Raw genomic sequence first — 18,251 nt, 5'->3', positions numbered from 1 at the left:
TTCCAAGTTATCTTCTTGAATTCTAAAGTTTCAGAAGATGCTTCAGTAATCCTGGTGGGTAGACAAGGGGGAGGCTGAATGGCCCCTCTCCTCTGCTGCAATGGGAGTAGCTCTGGTTTATCTATTTTATACTATGGGTTCTATTTAGATTTCATTTAACAAAAGGATTTTACTGCTTAAACAAGTTTGACAGCCACTTTCTAGAATCTGACCTCTAGATTTGTGTAGTTCAAATGACATACATTATAGTTGCAAATTAGAAAAAAAAATTCTGAAACTCCAAAACTAGAATTTGTTTTCAAAAGCAAATAAAAATTACCTGAAGTAAAGGGATGAAATCCTCTTGTTCTAGAGAGCTGCAGCTGGGCTTTGCCAGAAGACAGATGAACTTAGAGGCATCATCATGATGGTTATTCAACAACCTACAGAAGAAACACTTGTTAAGAAGATCTGCCAAGCTGAACAAAGAACAACTACAACATCAGTAGTGGTACCTTAAGTCTGACTGGAAGCCCATTAAGATTAATAATCGAGTGTGTTTTCTCTCTCTCATTTTATTTGATTTTTTTATTTACTTATTTCTTTGCAATGCAGGCAAAATTCAGGGTCTTGTGCATGCTAGGCAAGCACTCTATCACTGAGCTATGCACCTGCCCAAGTGCTTTCTTTTCAATGACTTCCATACTTTTGATTTTGTCAAAGGGACATCTCACTAAAAAGCTCTATAAGATGGCATCTTATTCTTATAGAATGCTTCTGAAGCTGAGATCACAGAGTCAATGGAACTAACTCAGGTAAAACGTGTTACTAAAATATACTGGGGGAGAAATATCCATTTGGTTAGTATAGGACATCCAGAACCAGAGCTTCAGAGAGAGCTCCCAGCCAGAAGGAAATACCTAAGATGTACTTCATGTACCACATGAAGTTCTGTTTGTCCAGGTTGATAGATACATGGTGCCAACCTAATGGGGCTTTTGAAATTAAGATTTTGAAGGAACAGACTTTAAAACCTGAGTGCTGTATGTATTAAGTCTTCTAAATCCCCAGAATTCCTTACTTTTAACTATATGCTGGACACTTCCATTTGAAAACTATACTCTGATAGCAAAGTCAAATTACTGAAGGCCAAATTTAAGGTCTTACTGTCAAAGTCAGTCCTTTCCCTGGATGAAGTCATTTAAAGTACAGTCCAGTGTTTAGCTACCAATAAAATTATACTACTGTGGAACAGTCATAATAGAAGTAATGAGCACTAGGGTGTCATGGAAGGACACAGGAGGCCATTAAGACTCCCTGGAAGGTGAAGTAGGAAAGAAGGGCATTGAGGTAATAAGGAGGCAGTCCCCACAAATGCCTGGTGAGAGGCATGGAACACTTGGCAACAATAAGTGCAGACATGATAAGAAAAAGGACATGTGTAGGTAGGATCAAATACTTGAGGCTTCTTTTATGTCGGGTCAGGATGCCTAGACTTTAACTTACTCCATAGGAGAATTTACCTTGGCAGAGAACATGATTAGATGAGATTTTCAGAAACATCAGGAAAGAAACAATAAGAGCTTAAGTATGTACACTGGCAGTGGGAGACAGACAGGGACAGGTTTGGTAGAAATGAAAGGACATGACACTTGATAGGAGTAGGATAAGAGGAAAGGGAAGTCTATGACAACTCCCAAGTTCCTAGCTAGAACCATCAGGTGTTATGAATACAACTGGGAACATTGAATTCCTGAGGAACTTTTCCTTTCCTCAAAATGTTCCAGATGATTGTTTCTTCCTTTATATTTCTACTATACTATCAAGTTCAGGGTCTTAAATTCATGCTAAGAATGCTATAAGGGAAGAGAGTTCTAACAAGCTTCAGTGCTCACCCAACTTTGTATAACAGACAACTTATCACTCTAAAACAAACTTTGATTGTGTAATTTCCTAATTCAAAAAATGTTCAATAACTGTCCACCACTTATATGCACAAGTCTAAAGGCCTGTTTAAGACTCTCCCCTTAGGTTGGAGCCTGCCTACCTACCTATCTTACTATTTTGATAAATGAAACTTCTACTCCAGGCAGCTGGCCTGAGTTATATGCAGTGTTGCCTCCTGTTGTTCTTACACTGCCCTGTTTTTCTAGGGAGCCCTTCCCTAACTTTGTCTTAATGCTGCTTATTCTTTAAGACCTAGCTAATAATCCACCTCTTTCAAAAGCCTTCCTTGACAACTAAATTATGTTCTGAACTTTGTATAATTTATATATACCACTGTACTGTTGGCTTTATTTCTTTGGCATCCAAAAGGCACGCAAAATTCAGCTTTTTATTTGAGAAGACTCTCAAAATATGTTAGTAATCTAACAGATGCATACTAACTGGCTTTGTGATTTTGGGGGCTATAGTAGGACTTTATATTTTACTCTACTTATCATTACTGAACATGTTCAAGGCCCCTGATGTTAAAAAAGACACATGTTCCAGAAAAAGATAATTGCAGCAGGTGCAAATGAAAACTATTCTTAGGATTAGAAAGTTGCTGGGATGATAACAACAAAAAGTGGTGAGGTCTTTGAAAAGGAGGTTTTTTTTTTAAAGATACCGTTAAACACAGCAGGAATATAATACATGAGAGATACTCTAAGAAAAAAGTCAAATAGGGGATGGCTTCTGGCTATAAAAAACATGAAACAGAAAAGGTGAGTTACAGGACAGGATAAGAAAAGAGTAACGGGGGGGTGAATTTGATCAAAGTGCATTATATGCATGTATGGAAATGACACAATGAAACCCTTATGCTAATGAAAAATATATTAAAAAAAAGAAAAAGAAAATTGTAATTTTCTGCCAGTGCTCCTGACAGATAAAACTCTGTATGGCAGGAGAAAATAAGTCATAAAAGAACAAAAGTAAGCATAGGTATTCTACACTGACCATATGCTGTTAAGGCAAAATAGTGTTTTGTTAATGGACAAATGACACAATGATATGAAAAAGGTAAAAGAAAGTAAAACATAGTAAAGCTGGAGTAGTATTACTGACTTGATTTGAGAGGATTTCTGCCCCTAAACTGGTACTCCAGAAGCTCACACAAAAAAGCTATGCAGCACTGTCTTCCCCCTAAAAATGACTATAAGAAAAAGAGACTTCATAGTATAGACATGAAATAGGAAAGGGCACAGGGACAGGAGGGGAACAGAGCAGCAGGGGAGAAGGCGTTTAAGGTGCTCACTCAAAACCACTTGGAGGGGAGAGACTGAATCCTCCAATCCATGAACAGTCTGACAGGAAGGAAATTATTTCCCTTTATACTTATGACTTTTGTATTTGACTCTATTTTTTTTTGATTCTATATAGAGCTTATTGTTGGAGCAAGCAAGCATGCATATGTATATGCCAAAATATTTTAATTCTGCCAGTTGTTTTGTGCTTGGACATTTTAATATACTATACTTGGATTCAAGCTACTTTATGCAAAGGGTGCAATTTATAAAAAAATTTTAAAACTTCACACATCTTTTTCTAGGTCAGCATGGTAACTCAAACCACCATACTTAGCTGCTTATTCTCCCAAAATAGTCATACTTGGGTCTCCTTTTAAGAGCTCAAAGAGGAGTTCCCACTAGAGGGCACCCAAACCATTTTAGTAACTGACCATATTGCTTTAATACAGATGTATTTAATACACGTATACTCTCTATCCAAGTACTAATGAGACCTGACACTACTTAGCTTCTGAGATCAGATGAGATCAGGTGATTCAGGATAATGTAGCTGTAGACGTACACACATATATTCTTTAGATTTTTTTTTGGTGGGACTGGGGTTTGAACTCAGGGCTTTGTGCTCACAAAGCAAGCACTCTACTGCTTGAGCCACACCTCCAGTCCATTTTGCTCTGGTTATTTTGCAGATGGGGACTCACGAATTATTTGCCCTGGCTTGGCTTTGAACCACAATCCTCCTGATCTCAGCCTCCCAAGTAGCTAGGATTACAGGTGTGAGCCACTGGCTTTTAATGAATTTTTTTAATGTAAAAAAAGACAGACACAGTTACTCATGCTATATAACTTTGTAAGCAGACTTGTGTTTCATGTCTTTTCCTCCCTTTGTGAAAGTTGCTTTTCCCTAGAGATAAGGTGATTCATCACTATAAAGAAATACAGCTGATGTGGTGGCCGCGGCTGCTGTGCTGCTCGATCCCTCAATATAAATGTTAGTCCTAGCTCAGTGACACAGTCTTAACCAAAACACGGCTGTGACTCTCTTTAAAATTTAGCACTTAATCACAGGTAAATTAAGTTGGATACCAGTTTTCCTTTGCTATAATCAGCCTCAGGTTCACATACTGTCTTAGAATATTCAAAGTGCAATGTAAGTAGTTAGTTATATTTCTTGTCTCTGGCCCTAATGCATCTTATGATAAACTATTTCCTATTTTTTCAATCTTCCAGCTTGTTCACAGCTTTCTCATAAACACTTATTACTCACTTCTTGCTGTTTTCCCAGATTTCTAGATGGTTTTCTGCAAATAATGCTGAGCTCAGTGGATGAAGACACTTCTAACAAGAGCTATGCCATCTCCCTATTCTTTTTCACACTCTAGCTGAGGCCTCTTCAGAGCCTGCCATCTACTAGGGTGAAAGAAGATAGCTGAATGGAAGCCAGAACTTGTATAAATTTAAATCTTTAAATTCTGATACTGATATATTCAGTTTTTAAAAAATATCACACCACAGAGCTGAAATCCTGGCTCTGCTGGTAGAGCAAGGAGAAAGAGACCAAGTTGACTTCTTTACTATTCAGGCACTAGGCTCCATTTTCTTCCCTCCTGTTCTAGGCTGCCAGAAATACCAAAGAATTCTCTGAAGGGCAGATGCCAATTCCACTATTTAGTGGGTTTTAAAATTTTATTTATTTATTATTATTATTTTTGCTATTTCTAGCTTCAAAGGAATTCCCTTCCTTTTACAGCTGCTTACCAAACTTTTTCTTAAGCAGACATTTCTTATGTTTTATGAGACTGTTTCTATTTGCTATAGGAGAGGTGTCATCCAAATGGTGTGAGGAATTATTCTCCTAAGGCTCTTTTATTCTTTGGTATTTGGACAACTCAAAAGTACTCATGGACAAAATTACTAAAATCCATCTGGGAAATATGAAGTATTTATAGCTTCTAGCTAGAGTATTGTTCTTTAAAGAAATACACTAACTGGTAGAGTCTTATATACCCTGAGCACTATAGTTCTAATGTAATGAATGAAGAATTTGGTTAAATCAACTTGCTGCTACATTTGTAAATTTCAGAATGCATTTATTAGTCACCTATTATGTTCTCAAGCATTACACAAGGGCCTTTAGGTGGCACAAAGGTATTAAAAGAAATCTGTAAGGTGAATTCTGTAGACGTTATACACTGATTTTAAATAAGTGACTAGCATTTCCAAATAGTTTACTAGGAGGAAGGGTATGTAGCCCAGAAAATGTGAGAACATGTATAAAGAGGGTTGATCAGTTACAAGGCAGAGGGAACAAACTTTGATAGCCTCTTAAAACATACAAATATATTAAGAAGTAACATCTAATAGCATCCAAAGAAGAAAGAAGGATTGAAGAAGAGAATAAAGAGGAAAGTTGTGTTTGAATTCAAGAAAATTTATCGGGATGTTAAAATTCAAGAATATCTTGATAAATACACTAGACCTTTGTTCCTTATCTGGAATTCTCAAAAGGTAATGATTAAAATCTATTAGAATTTAGTCATTTTGATAAATCTAAGTTGGGTCACATGAGACTGGAACCGCATTTGTCATGTGACACATGAGGCTTGAGCTCCTTAAAGAAGAATCTTTACTTACTTTTATGTCACCACTACTGGATTCAAATCCCAAGTCCTCAATTTAACAAGAAAATGTTAAGAAACTATCAAAAGTTACTAAAGAAGTATATCTGCAGATCTGCTTTTCTGTTTAAAGACATGTAAAATTAAAGCTTTGGACAAAGAACTTGTGGGTATAAATGGTTATGAATCACAGAATTTTCCTGAAATAAAGAGTAAAATGAATAAATGAATAAAATAAGTGAACTTTATAAGGCATGTCATGAAGACCACACAATTCTTTGCTGGCCCCAGAGTATGGTCACATACTTACTTTCTCCACACTGCAATGAATGACTGTGCTGACACAAATCCTGTTTTTTCCCCCCCTGCAGCCCTGAACATGGGGGATTTCCAATAAAGAGGACAGCCACAGACCTGCAAATAAAAACAATGCAGAATAAGTTAAGAGGCAGTGAAGAAATGACATGGCCAAAGAAAAAGTCCTTCTGTTTTTTACCCTTCATGCCACAGTGCACAAAAGGGCCACTAAGGCTGCACAACAGGTCACAAGCAAATATATAAACTGGGGTAGATTCATAGAGAGACACATGGGAATTAAAATAAGGGTGTTACATGTTTAGTGAAGAAAATGGAAATCCATTCACCTTTCTTCCAAGTTTATTTGTAGTGATTTCCCCCAATTCTGACAGTAAAGTAACCAGCCTCCCTTCCTACCACTCTTACATGATATATTTTCTGTCTTCTATAAAGAAAAAGAAATGACTGAATATCATCATTGTATATGTCTTTCATTTCTTGAGCAGAAAAATACAGTTACCTTTATTATTGTGTCATTTGGTGTTAAAACATTCCACTATCCTTCTCACTCCTATGACTGTTATCAGGTTCAAGTAGAACCAGAAAATCCTAAGCTCTTCAAGAAAACAGCTATCAAATGTATTCAAATGGTTATAAATAAGCAAAAAAGCTAAAATCAAAATGCTATCATTTATTTACATTAGAAGCTACTACAAATAACTACATAGTATAAAAGCCCTAGTAAGAACTGAGAATGAATATAAAAGAACTTCTGTAATCTAAAAGGTACTGATTTTTTTCTCATTAATAGGAGGCTCTTCTTTTTAATTAAAAAATTATCCTTTTACTCACATAAGAGTTCTTACTAAGTTTACCTGCTTTTTTCCCTAAAGAGAAAGTTACTGTCTATAATTAACAATACCTAAATATCAGTAGAGAAATGGTTTCTGAATTGCCCTAATTTTGAACATACACAGAAAACCTATTCCAAATTCAGAACTTTCAAAGAAAGAGTCACATCTGTTAAAAGATAAAAATATTCTCCTTGTTCCTGTTAAATATAATATGGTGATGCATCATCATTCTACAGAGGGAAGATTCTCCTTTGGAGGTGGACTATATGTGTAGCTATCTACCTTAGGTTTAGGTGAAATTGTTCCTGGTGTAGGGGTTCCCCACAGGAGGAGGAAGAGTATGTAGTCTGACACCAGTTATCCTGAGAGACACCCAAGGCTGCTGCTGGTTCAAGAGAATATGGAAAGCCAGATTTAAGCCAAGGATGGTACAGATAGGGCAGAAATCATAGCCCTTGTGAGAGCCATTAAAGCTTGTTCTACAAGCAGAGTAGAATTTAGTATTTCTCAAGTCCAGAGTCTGAATACCTCCTTTGAAGTCAAGAATGAGAGAGGGGCATTGCTTAGTTACCATGTGATTTTTTGTTTACTCTATAAATTATGATAGCTAAGGTACAAAGCTCACAATTAAGATACTTAAAGTGTGCAAACTGTCAAATCCACCTCCCCAATCTGTCCTTCCCTTTATGTGTTGCCAAGGTGATATGCTTGGATAGCCTTACTGATAAGCTATTAGCAACTGCTGGGAAAGATGAAGGAATTAGTCTAAATTATAGAGGTGGAGGACCCACAAATAGAAAGTACAGGAGAGATAGTCAAATAAAAGCTGGATTAAATGAAAATTGGCTAACAAACACAGTGAGATCAATTTTTAAAGTAAATGATTTTAAGAATAAAGAGGCAGGGCTAGGGGTGTGACTCAAGTAGTAGAATGCTTGCCTAACAAGCACAAGGCCCTGAGTTCAAACCCCAGCACCATCAGGGAAAGGGAGAGAGAGGGAGACAGAGGGGAAAAAGAAGGAGAGAGAGGGAGAAGGAGAGAGACAGAGAGAGAGGGGGAGAGAGAGAGAGAGAGGGAGAGAGAGAGAGGGAGAGAGAGAGAGAAAGAAAAGAGGTAAAATCTAATAAAACTAGCAGATATGGTGATCAAAACCAAAACAACACAAAGCCCGACATGGTGGCTCATGTCTGTAATCCCAGCAATTGGGAGGTTGAGGAGGAGGATCATGAGATTGAGGCCAGCCTGGACTATAAATCAAGACCCTGTCTCAAAACAAACAAACAAACTGAAACAAGAGCAAAACAAAAACTCAAAACAATACAAATCAACATAATTGTGTTAACTTTCTCTTTTTTGAGACAAGGGTCTCATTATATAGTCCAGGCTGGCCTTGAATTCATGATTCTCCTGCCTCAGTCTCCTCAGTGCTAAGATTACAAGGCATGTACTACAATGCCTAGCTAATGGTAACTTTTGAGGTCATTATACATATATCTTTGTTTTATATGCAATGCTAGTTTTAACTTTTTAAAGGCACTGACAGTTTACCTTACTACCTAAGCTGGCAATTAGGGTCTAAGAGCAATGACCACAAGGCCTGGCTTGAAGAAAGGAATTTAGGGCTATAATTAAGTACAATTCAGGTAAGTTAATCAGTCATCTATATGTAAAATGGCTATTGTGCCACAACAGTCATTAAATAAATGACTGTTACTTGGTTACAGAAAACAGTATTCTATTTTTAAACTTCTACATGTTATTAGCTTGAACAATGGCGATTTCTCCTGATGCTGCACATGGACTGATCCTCACTGCACATCATGGGCAAAGTCTTTCCTCTTGGCTCCCCAGTACCCAGAGGGAAACTCACCCCTCAACCCTTTGACTACACTCATTCCTATGCCTACCTTGATCTGCTTTCTCTCACTTAAAGTCTGTGGGGTACTACTGGGCCACTGAGTCTGGAGTAATGTGGAGCTACTATACTACAGGGTGGGAAGACCAGACCAATAGCTTGGAGACTCAGAGAAAACAGTATATAAAAAAATGCTCTTAGCATTGGTCTCGCAGACATTTTCCAGTTGCTACCTACCCCACCTGCTGATAAGATGCCTGAACTTGCCCCAGAACCTAGTCATTTCTTTTTTTGGGTAGCATCTATCTGTAAGGGCTCAATAAACCAGATTCCCCTAGTCTCCAGAATTTTGGTTTAACATGTTACCTCCAAATGCAGATTTCACTCATCCTTGCTAAATTTTGTATCTTATAGTTAGATCCATAGTCCTTAGACAATTCAGAGAATTTACCACCTTAGTTCTGTTACCTAATACAATAGTCATCCCAGAGAATTGGGTAAGAAACCTGAATGCCCTAAAAAAAGAATTTGTAACTTATCTGGAGTACTATTCATTGGAAGGTGACTAATATTAGTGTATGTTTTGGAGATAATTTACACAGAGGCAGCACTGTGTCAGAAGTTAGAGGACTTGTCTTCTGACATGAACTAGTTCTGTGACTTCAGATAAGGACTTGTAAGACTGCAGTTTCCTCGTAAGTAAAACAGTAGAAACAGGTAAGTTCTTATTTCTGGAATAAAAAAGCATTTTTCCTAGAAACATCTGAAGATCAACAAGCAAGTTCTAAGATTGGGAGGGGTGAAGAAAGAGAACAGAGAAAGCTCACCATGCTGGCATATGTCTGGAATTGGGAGGCTGAGACAGGAGGATTGAGAGTTCAAGGCTGGTCTGGGCTACACAGTGAGATCTTGCCTCCAAAAAGAAAGTGAGAGAGGGGTGTGGGGGGAAGAGAATGAAGTCTTCTTCAGTTCCTTTAAGATCACTCTAGTTACAAACCATTTAACAGCAACACAGAGGGAGGGGAAGGGCAGGGCATGGAATGCTCAAACAGACAAGTTGGAATCTAGGCCTTCAAGTAAAGGTTGTGGAGGTTGGTAGGCATGGAAACCCATCTGGGAGGGGAGAGTTAAGAAAGCCCAAATATACAGGTATGCCTGTGAGAGGACAAGTGGATCAGTTCATGCAGCAAATGATATTAAGGCAAAGGATCTCTGGGGCTTGACTATGGAGGCCCTGGCATGCCAAGAAGAGAAGTTTGGGGTTTTTTTCCTGAAGAGCAGTAGTTTTCAAACTTTGTAATATCACTCCTGAAAGTAGGAGAACCCTTCCAAGTGGAAGCATACAAAGTGTCTTGGGTACTCCCTCTTGATTTGCTACTTGTCTCCATGAAGCCCTTAGCCTGCTAACCCTCTCTGCTTCTTGAACAAAGAGCCTAGAACCACTGCTAAATTCTGGGGTCTGACACGGCTCTTAAATATTTATATATGATAAAAATAAAACTCAAATACAGAGTATCATTGCTGTATTCAAGGTGAGAATCCCTGAATACTGCTGAGCTGAGGAATGGCATGAACAATCCAATGTTCATAATTAGTTGTTCTGTGAGGAGGATGGAGGTATAAAACCCAGTTGCAGTGGTCCTGACATTTGGGAGCTAAATCTTAAATTAGAAGCAGTTGGATATATTAGAAAGTACCAAAGACTTGCTTTTTAGTCGTATCTATTTATTTCTGGGTAAAATTACAGTGCTGAGATAACCTAATGGTTCTTTGTAAGCTTCAGGGAACGATCAATGAGTGAGGAAAAAAAAAAAAAGAGTGCTATTAACACAAGGGTATTTTCTAACAAACAAGGCTATTTAATATAGAACAGGCTACCTTAGAAGGTAGTGAATTTTCACTAACTGGAAGCATTCAAGAAGAGAATGCATTTATGAGTTTGTGATGTCTTAGAAGGGATTCCTATATTAAACTGAAAGTTGTACTGGAATACCACTTAGTTTCACGAAGTTAGGCCCATAGCACAGGATGTATCAGGATCAAATAACTTTTTCAACAAGAAAAAAATTTTTAAAAACCTATGCATACTTAAAAACAGAGAGCAAAGAGGCGGTGAAGAGAGGAATGTTGGAGCTACTAGAAATCATTTAGTAGTTACATTACCTTTGCAATCTTTCCCATTTCATAAATGTCTGCTTTTTGATCTTCAATGTCCATGAAAGCATTTTCAATTTTGCTTAGAATCTGTTCATGGTTACTGCAGGTATCTGGGAGTCCTTCAGGAAAGTAAAACCGTGGAATGTTTATGGACAATGGTGCATTCACAACACTATTCACATGAGGAACAGGGGAGAGAGGTCCAGAACTATTTGGAAAGGTGGCTGGAGATGGAAGTGGCGTTCCAGGTTTCTTTTCTGGTTTATTTTGAACCTGGAAGAAAAATGTGATTATAAAACACAAAAATTCTAAAGAGTTTTTGAGAATCCTCACCAGTAAAAGGAAGCCATGTACAAATACGAGAAACTACAATTAGAGACAGTAGAGATCAAGAGCCCACTTTACTCTAGAGGGTGGTAAGAATGTTTCTAGGGAATGCTTTCTACATTAAACAAATCAATACACAAATTATCTGTTATTACTTGAGTTTACACAGATTTGCTTTAAAAATTGTGCAGTACATTTTCCCATCCATCATTTATTAGGCATTTTAAAATAATCAAAAAGCAATGTCAGTTGACACATTAAAGATCTAGAGATGTATTCTTAGTCTGTTGGAACTAGACTTGCATCCTCTTTTTGAAAACTGTCCTTGTTCTTTCTGTGAATTTTGCCTCTCCTCCAACTGGCAGAAATAAGTTTTTCTTTTTTGAGACAGGGTCTTGCTATATAGTCCAGGATAGCCTTGAATTTGTGATCCTTCTTCCTCAGCCTCCTGAGTGCCAGGATTACAGATGTACACCATCTCTAATATTTTCTAGACTTGTCTTTTTTTTTTTTTTTCCTTTCTGGCAGTCCTGGGGTTTGAACTCAGGGCGTTGTGCTTGCTTGGCAAATGCTCCACCACTTGAGTCATGCCCCTATAGCCCTTTTGTTTTAGGTATTTTTCACATAGGATGCTGCCATTTATGCCCAGGTCAGTCTGGATTGTGATCCTTCTATTTATGCTTCCTGTGCAGCTGGGAAGACAGCCAGCTTTTGTTGGTTAAGATAGGGGTCTCTTGAACTTTTTACACAGGCCAGCCTTGAACTGCAATCCTCCCAATCTCAGCCTCCTGTGTAGTTGTGATTACAGTTTGAGCCACTATACTTTGCTTCTTTTTGTTTTTTGAGATAGGGTCTCAAAATGTAGTCTAGGCTAGCCTCCAACTCAAGAGCCTTCTGTCTCAACCTCCCAAGTGTTGGGATTATAGGCATGTAGCATGATGCCTGCTCTTTAAAATATATATGTGCATATGGGGGAGGGAACTAGTTTTAATTTATTCTTTAGTTTTACTTTGCCAAGATAGACTCACCACCAGCCCCTGGATATTGAGAAAATCTTTGTTATGAATATTAAAGCATATTTCTGGATGATTTATTTGCCACTCTTGGATGTCATTTCCCCCAAAATACACGTTTATTATTTTTGGTCTACTCTAATAGGCAAGGACCCCATTAGTCACTCATTTCATTACAACCAAACTCCCTTTACAGGAATTTGTATCCTTTTGTTTTCCAAAAAGGATTTGATGTGGTATACCATAAAGAGATATTGGAAGAAACAGTGAAAAGGGAAGTGGGGAGGCTGTGGGGAGACAGACTGCTCATGGTTGAGGAGAAGGGAAGGGAAGTACACTATCAGTCATGGAAGAGGGATTTTTTTTGTTTTGTTTTGTTTTTTTTAACCAATGAAGACTAAATTGAGTTCTGAGATTCCATGAAGATTTTCACAGTTCTAATTTCTACTCTTAATTAATGGCCAAATGATCTACCAAGTCTCATAAGCATGACACAGTATTAGATGCTACATAAAGTAGGAAAGACAGACATGGTTACTGACTAGCTAAGCTTGGTTTTTGCTTTTTGGTTGTTATTGCGGTGCTGGGGATTGAACCTACGGCCTCATACATGATAGGCAGGAGCTCCACCACTAAGCTACATGCTAAGTTTATTTTAAATTCACTCTGAACACAAAGTATCACTCAGATGTTTTTCCTTAAACTACCTGAATGTCATCCCTAAAGTTTGGACAATGATCCCATATAAAACAATAGTCAAGGAAGAAACACCACAGAGGGAAATGAAACTAATGAAACATGGAAAACAGTGATAGCTTACTAGTTTGTGACCTGAGAACAGTTACTTACCCTTTTAAAATTTAAGTAACACAGCAGAAATTAGAAGCTTTATTCCTTGCAAGACTGTTGTAAGGATGCAAGGAAATTATAGAATGTAATGTATACTAAAGGTTCAGAATAGCACTGGGCACAGATCTGTCTTCATCAAAGAAAGTGAATGAGCAAGCCAAAAGGTAGGGTTCTCAAAAGATTAAATTATGCTCATGTTGGCACAGTCCTCTTGATTCAATAATAAATAATCATTTATACTTATAAAGCAATTTAAAGTTTATGAATCTTCTGATTTAACAAACTGATAATTTATTCTAAGGAAACATTTCTGTCTTAATGCTAAATGTTATTACATGGCCTCATGAGTCAGTAACAGTAAAAGTTTTTTTTTTTTTTTTTGGTGGCACTGGGACTTGAAATCAGGGCCTCACACTTGCTAAGCAGAGACGCAGAGACTCTACCATTTGAACCATGTCCCTAGCCCTTTATGTTTTACTTATTTTTTCAAATAATGTCTCATGTTTTTCTGGATTGTGATCTTCCTATTTATATCTCCCATGTAGCTGGAATGACAGATACATGCCACCATGCCCAACCTACTGGTTTGAAATGGTGGTCTTACCAACTTTTTGCCTGGGCTAGCCTCGAACTTTGATCCTTCAGATCGCTACCTCCTGAATAGCTAGGATTATAGAGATGATCCACCAAGCTCAGCCTCTTTTTTGTTGTTGTTGTTTCTTTTTTTTTTTTTTTTTTTTGAGACAGAGTCTTGCAGTGAAGCCAAGGCTGGCCTCAAAACTCTCAACCTCCTGCCTCAGCTTCCTGAGTGCTAAGTTTAAGACATATACCACCATGATCAACTTGAAAGTACTCTTAAAATTCTAAAATAAGGTACAGAGTTTTCTTCAAAGGCTTTACTTAGGACACTTGTTTTAGGGCATTTCCATTCCATTATTTTGTGCAGATAAAGGTTTGCAGATAAGGGTACAATCATCAAATTCTCTGTTGCCCTCAAATGTTTTCCATGGTATAATATTCAGGTCAGTTAGTGATAATTCCAGAGCAGTTATAGCCATAGAACTGGTATCACTGGTGCCACTGGGGACGAACACAAACCAGTGGGGAGGGTTCAAAGCAACACCTTCAGTGTTAACTCTGCTTTTGCTGGACAGAAGTAACATTCAGAACACACACTGGCTAGCTGCCAAAGCTTTTATGTAAATGGGAAGACATCTGATCATATACTGTTCTTCCTTGCTTTTTTGTGTATATGCTTAACATATATAATTGACTGATTAGCAAGTATTTATTAATTCAGTGGTGAATTCCATATTTAATGAAATAGGGTAATATTCAAAAGGAAAATAACATTAAAAGAATGTATTTATTTTGAACTTTCAGCTATATCAATTTACTTTCCATTGAGTTCAACAGGAAACACATAAGTTAAACATTTAATATACTAAAACTGACCCTTTACAAACATTATAGAATAAACTCTAGTAATAAAAATTTTGCCGGACTTACTGGCAAGCTTTGATATCCACTCACTTTGACTAAAGCTGTTTCAGTCCAATACAGGCACAACATTTTTAAAGGCTAAACCAGGTAAAGTTTCTCAATTCTCCATTTGTCTTTCTCTACAGACACAGTATCATTTAGATGGTCATTCTGAATGGTACTGTTATGTCTTACATGATTATGTCACCATAGCATTTTTAATATATGATCATTTTGACCTACAAAAGAAAAGAAAAAAAGGGATTCCACAGGGTTCACCCAAATAATTTGAAATAATTATGGGCTAGAATAATTATGAAGCTATGGCTTCTTGTTAAAATTTGGATGACCAGCATTTGCATAGCTCTTGATTTGTGTTGTACTCAATGTTAGGCAACTTGTATGGTAAGAAAGATACTGGCCCTAAGGTTGTAAGAAAGAAAGCAGGGGCTCTGCAAAATGGTCATCACAGGCAGAAATTATTCCATCTCAGTTTGCAGATGGAGGACATTCTTTTCACAATTTAGAAGAAACTGCCATTCTTCATCATCTACATACACACAGCATATTCTACACACACACACACACACACAAAACTGTCTAGATACAAAATATCACCAGGATTAATATTCTTTTAAAACAAACATTTGTTAAAGATATAAGTATGTTAGTATAGTCTACTGATAGAAAGTACAAATAAGGCTTTTAACACAAGAATTCTAGTTTCTCCAGTATTTTCCTGGCTAAATTATAAAATATTTATTAGGTTGTATTTATTGTCTCCAAAACTGGATTCCCTCTCTACAAGAGAAAAATGTGAGTACTGTACTCCAGGTCCAGAAGGTCTATTTTTAAACCTGCTGGAATCCCTCTCCAAATAGCTTTCTGCAAATAGCTGAACAGAGGGCACAGATTTTTTTTCCTTGATCTAATATCAAGATATAAGTTATAAAGTTTTTTGTGAGTTAGTTGAGTGGGTGGATTTATTAGTAATAAAAATATTTTAAAAGAAACACCCAAGTTTCAAACCTGTGTCTGCTGAAATGACTTCAGCCGCTTCTTAAACCGTGACGGGAGAACAAAATCACATCCCCTTGCCAGAAAAGCTAACTCTCCCCTTAAATCCGGGTCCCTTCGTAAAGATGTTTCCTTGATCATCATCTTTGAAACGTGAACGTTTACTTCGCAATTGTCCAGCACACTTCTGAAGATGTCAGATTTAATAAACTGTCAATCTTGTCAGGGAGAAAGGTACTTTTTTCTTCTTATTGCTCAAAGAAATTAAATTCAAGCATTGTGTTTTCCCATCCTCCAGGGACCACAATCCATGCTTGTCCTGACATGCAGCTGGTTCCCAAATACAGTCTTTGGCTCCCAATACCTGCTCATAATTTTCAAATTAGAAACACAGCCTTCAAAGGGCCTGTTGCTTCTTGTAGGAAGCTTTATGTGAAATTGACCTGTACATGTTGAGAATACAGAGCCTTCTGGGAAAGGAAGCACCCACTACTACTACCAAAGTTAGAAACATTACAGACGGTCCTAAAAATAGCAACTTCTCAGATAATGCTAACTTCTTAAATTCAGTCTGGGACGTGTTACTACACAGAAGGCAATTTCTCCTCAAAGTAGGAAAAAAATGTATAGAATATGTTTGTATTTTGCTACTTAATATTTTAGGAAAAAAAGGACAGGCTGAACTTCAAATCTGAAACTATTATTTTAAGAATGGGTTTTATTTCTTACTCAAAGGAAGCAAATTACCTCAAACCATCAAATCTCTACTCCAAATATGAAGAAACAGAAAATTTCATCCTCAAATGGTAATTTACAAAGCTATTTGTTGGTCTAAGATTTTAAAATCCTTTTTATAGTGAAAGACTATCTTAGCCATTAAACATACTTTTTTGAAGTAATTATGAATACATTTTGAAAGTTTATTGTCAAAAGTGTTGTTTAAGAAAGTACAACTGATACAGATTACTCATCAATGAAACTGAGCTAAAATAAGGGCAAAGAAGATAAGTAAATAACAGTAACAGTACATTCTGAATTTATGAGACTTTCTCATTCGAGGAGCTTTAAAAAATCATGTTAGGCCTGGTGCAGTGGTTCAAGTCTATAACCCTAGCTACTTGGGAGGTGGAGATTGGGAGAGTTCAGGGGACCCCATCTCAACTAGTGGCTGCATGCCTATCATTCCAACTATGTGGGGAAGCACAAAATAGAGGAAGACCATGGGCCAGGTAACCCTGGCCATAAAGAAGATCCTATCTTAAAAATAAATGATACAAAAAGGGCTGGCAGTATGGCTCAAGTGGTAGAGCACCTGCCTAGCAAGTGCAACCCCTAGTACTGCTTCCCCCAAAAAAGAGAGATTATATATTTTCAAAATATTCCAACATTTTATTATTTATTAAATTTTGGCCTCATCTGTTATTTACAAGTGAATCAAGTTATTACCTCAGATTTTAATATTTATTTTTCATTAATCTCATCATTTGATCAGTATTCACTTTCTAGTTCTAGAAAATATAAAACATAAAAAAACCCCAAGAATAAGCTTACAAATTTCTTTTACTGTCTAATGTACTAGGCATTAAATTCTTTAGTTTTTCATTGTTTTCTACAACAGCCTTTTTCCATTGATTTCTTTTTAAGACAATCTGACAACTCTTTACAATGTGTAACTTGGGCTATATGTCTAAACTTGTGATTTAAATTTTTTTGTTTAAAGCTGTAGAGTCTTCAGCTCATACAAAAATCTTACCCGAAATCTTTTGATATATACTGTGGTTGAAAAAGATTACGATTGAAAACCACTGGTTTTTCTCCCTCACTGGGTATACATGTTAACTTTTTAAGCTAGGTAGCTGTTCCATATTTTTCCTTACATTTCCAATGTCCTCCACACACTGATGCATGGCCAACAGTTCACTTTCTGTTATGCTCTCATATTTTTAATCTCAGTAAGAATACTAAGGGTCTAATACACTCTTCCTCCCTCATTATTTGTCTCTAAATTAAAACAGCACAGTTTTGTTATGAATGCAAGTAGGTCTTTTTAGACTTATAATTTAATGCTTATTCAGTTAAACCACATCTTAAACTGCTTTCCCTTCTCTTCTTTCAATACCAACCTGTGGGGTGAATTTTCATCCCTTTCCTGAGAACACTTCCCTTCCTCAAGTTACACACATTCTTCAAAATCCAACTTAAAATTTATTTCATGAAGGCTTCCCTGATTATTTAGGTCCCTCCTTGTAATTCTTAAATTTACTTATATAACAAAATACTGTAGACATTGCTCTTACATGACCTCCATTTAACTTATTCTCTGGAAAGCGAATGCTTTCCATGTCTCTTGTAAAACAGCAACCAAAGTCCTCCACACACTGATGCATGGCCAACAGTTCACTTTCTGTTATGCTCTCTTATTTCTAATCTCAGTAAAGTTGCATGTTTACTAACAGTCAGCTGTGCCTATCCCCAGTCTGTTTATGCTGGCTGTACTTTTTACAATAAGCTAATAAAAGAGATATTTCTAAATTGAAAAATCCGTAAATTTTATAAAGATTCAGTAAAG

General features: G+C 36.9%; 1 protein-coding gene across 8 annotated transcripts in view; it reads right to left on the bottom strand.

The window, feature by feature from the left end:
• Window positions 1-18,251, bottom strand: part of Ppp2r3a (protein phosphatase 2 regulatory subunit B''alpha) — a 153,543-nt gene that overhangs the window by 82,008 nt on the left and 53,284 nt on the right. For 7 of the 8 annotated variants that reach the window (XM_074059910.1, XM_074059911.1, XM_074059904.1 and 4 more), the window contains 3 exons: window positions 11,001-11,267; window positions 6,141-6,244; window positions 320-422 (listed from right to left, as the gene is read on the bottom strand). In XM_074059910.1, the coding sequence (XP_073916011.1) occupies window positions 320-422; window positions 6,141-6,244; window positions 11,001-11,267 (474 nt within the window). Of the gene's footprint in view, window positions 1-319; window positions 423-6,140; window positions 6,245-11,000; window positions 11,268-15,694; window positions 16,501-18,251 lie in introns of those variants that run through there. The other variant, XM_020160037.2, reaches the window with a different exon arrangement.

Source organism: Castor canadensis, chromosome 17 (assembly GCF_047511655.1).
Source record: "Castor canadensis chromosome 17, mCasCan1.hap1v2, whole genome shotgun sequence".
Lineage (NCBI taxonomy): Eukaryota > Metazoa > Chordata > Mammalia > Rodentia > Castoridae > Castor > Castor canadensis.
This window is presented reverse-complemented; position numbering and strand designations above follow the sequence as displayed.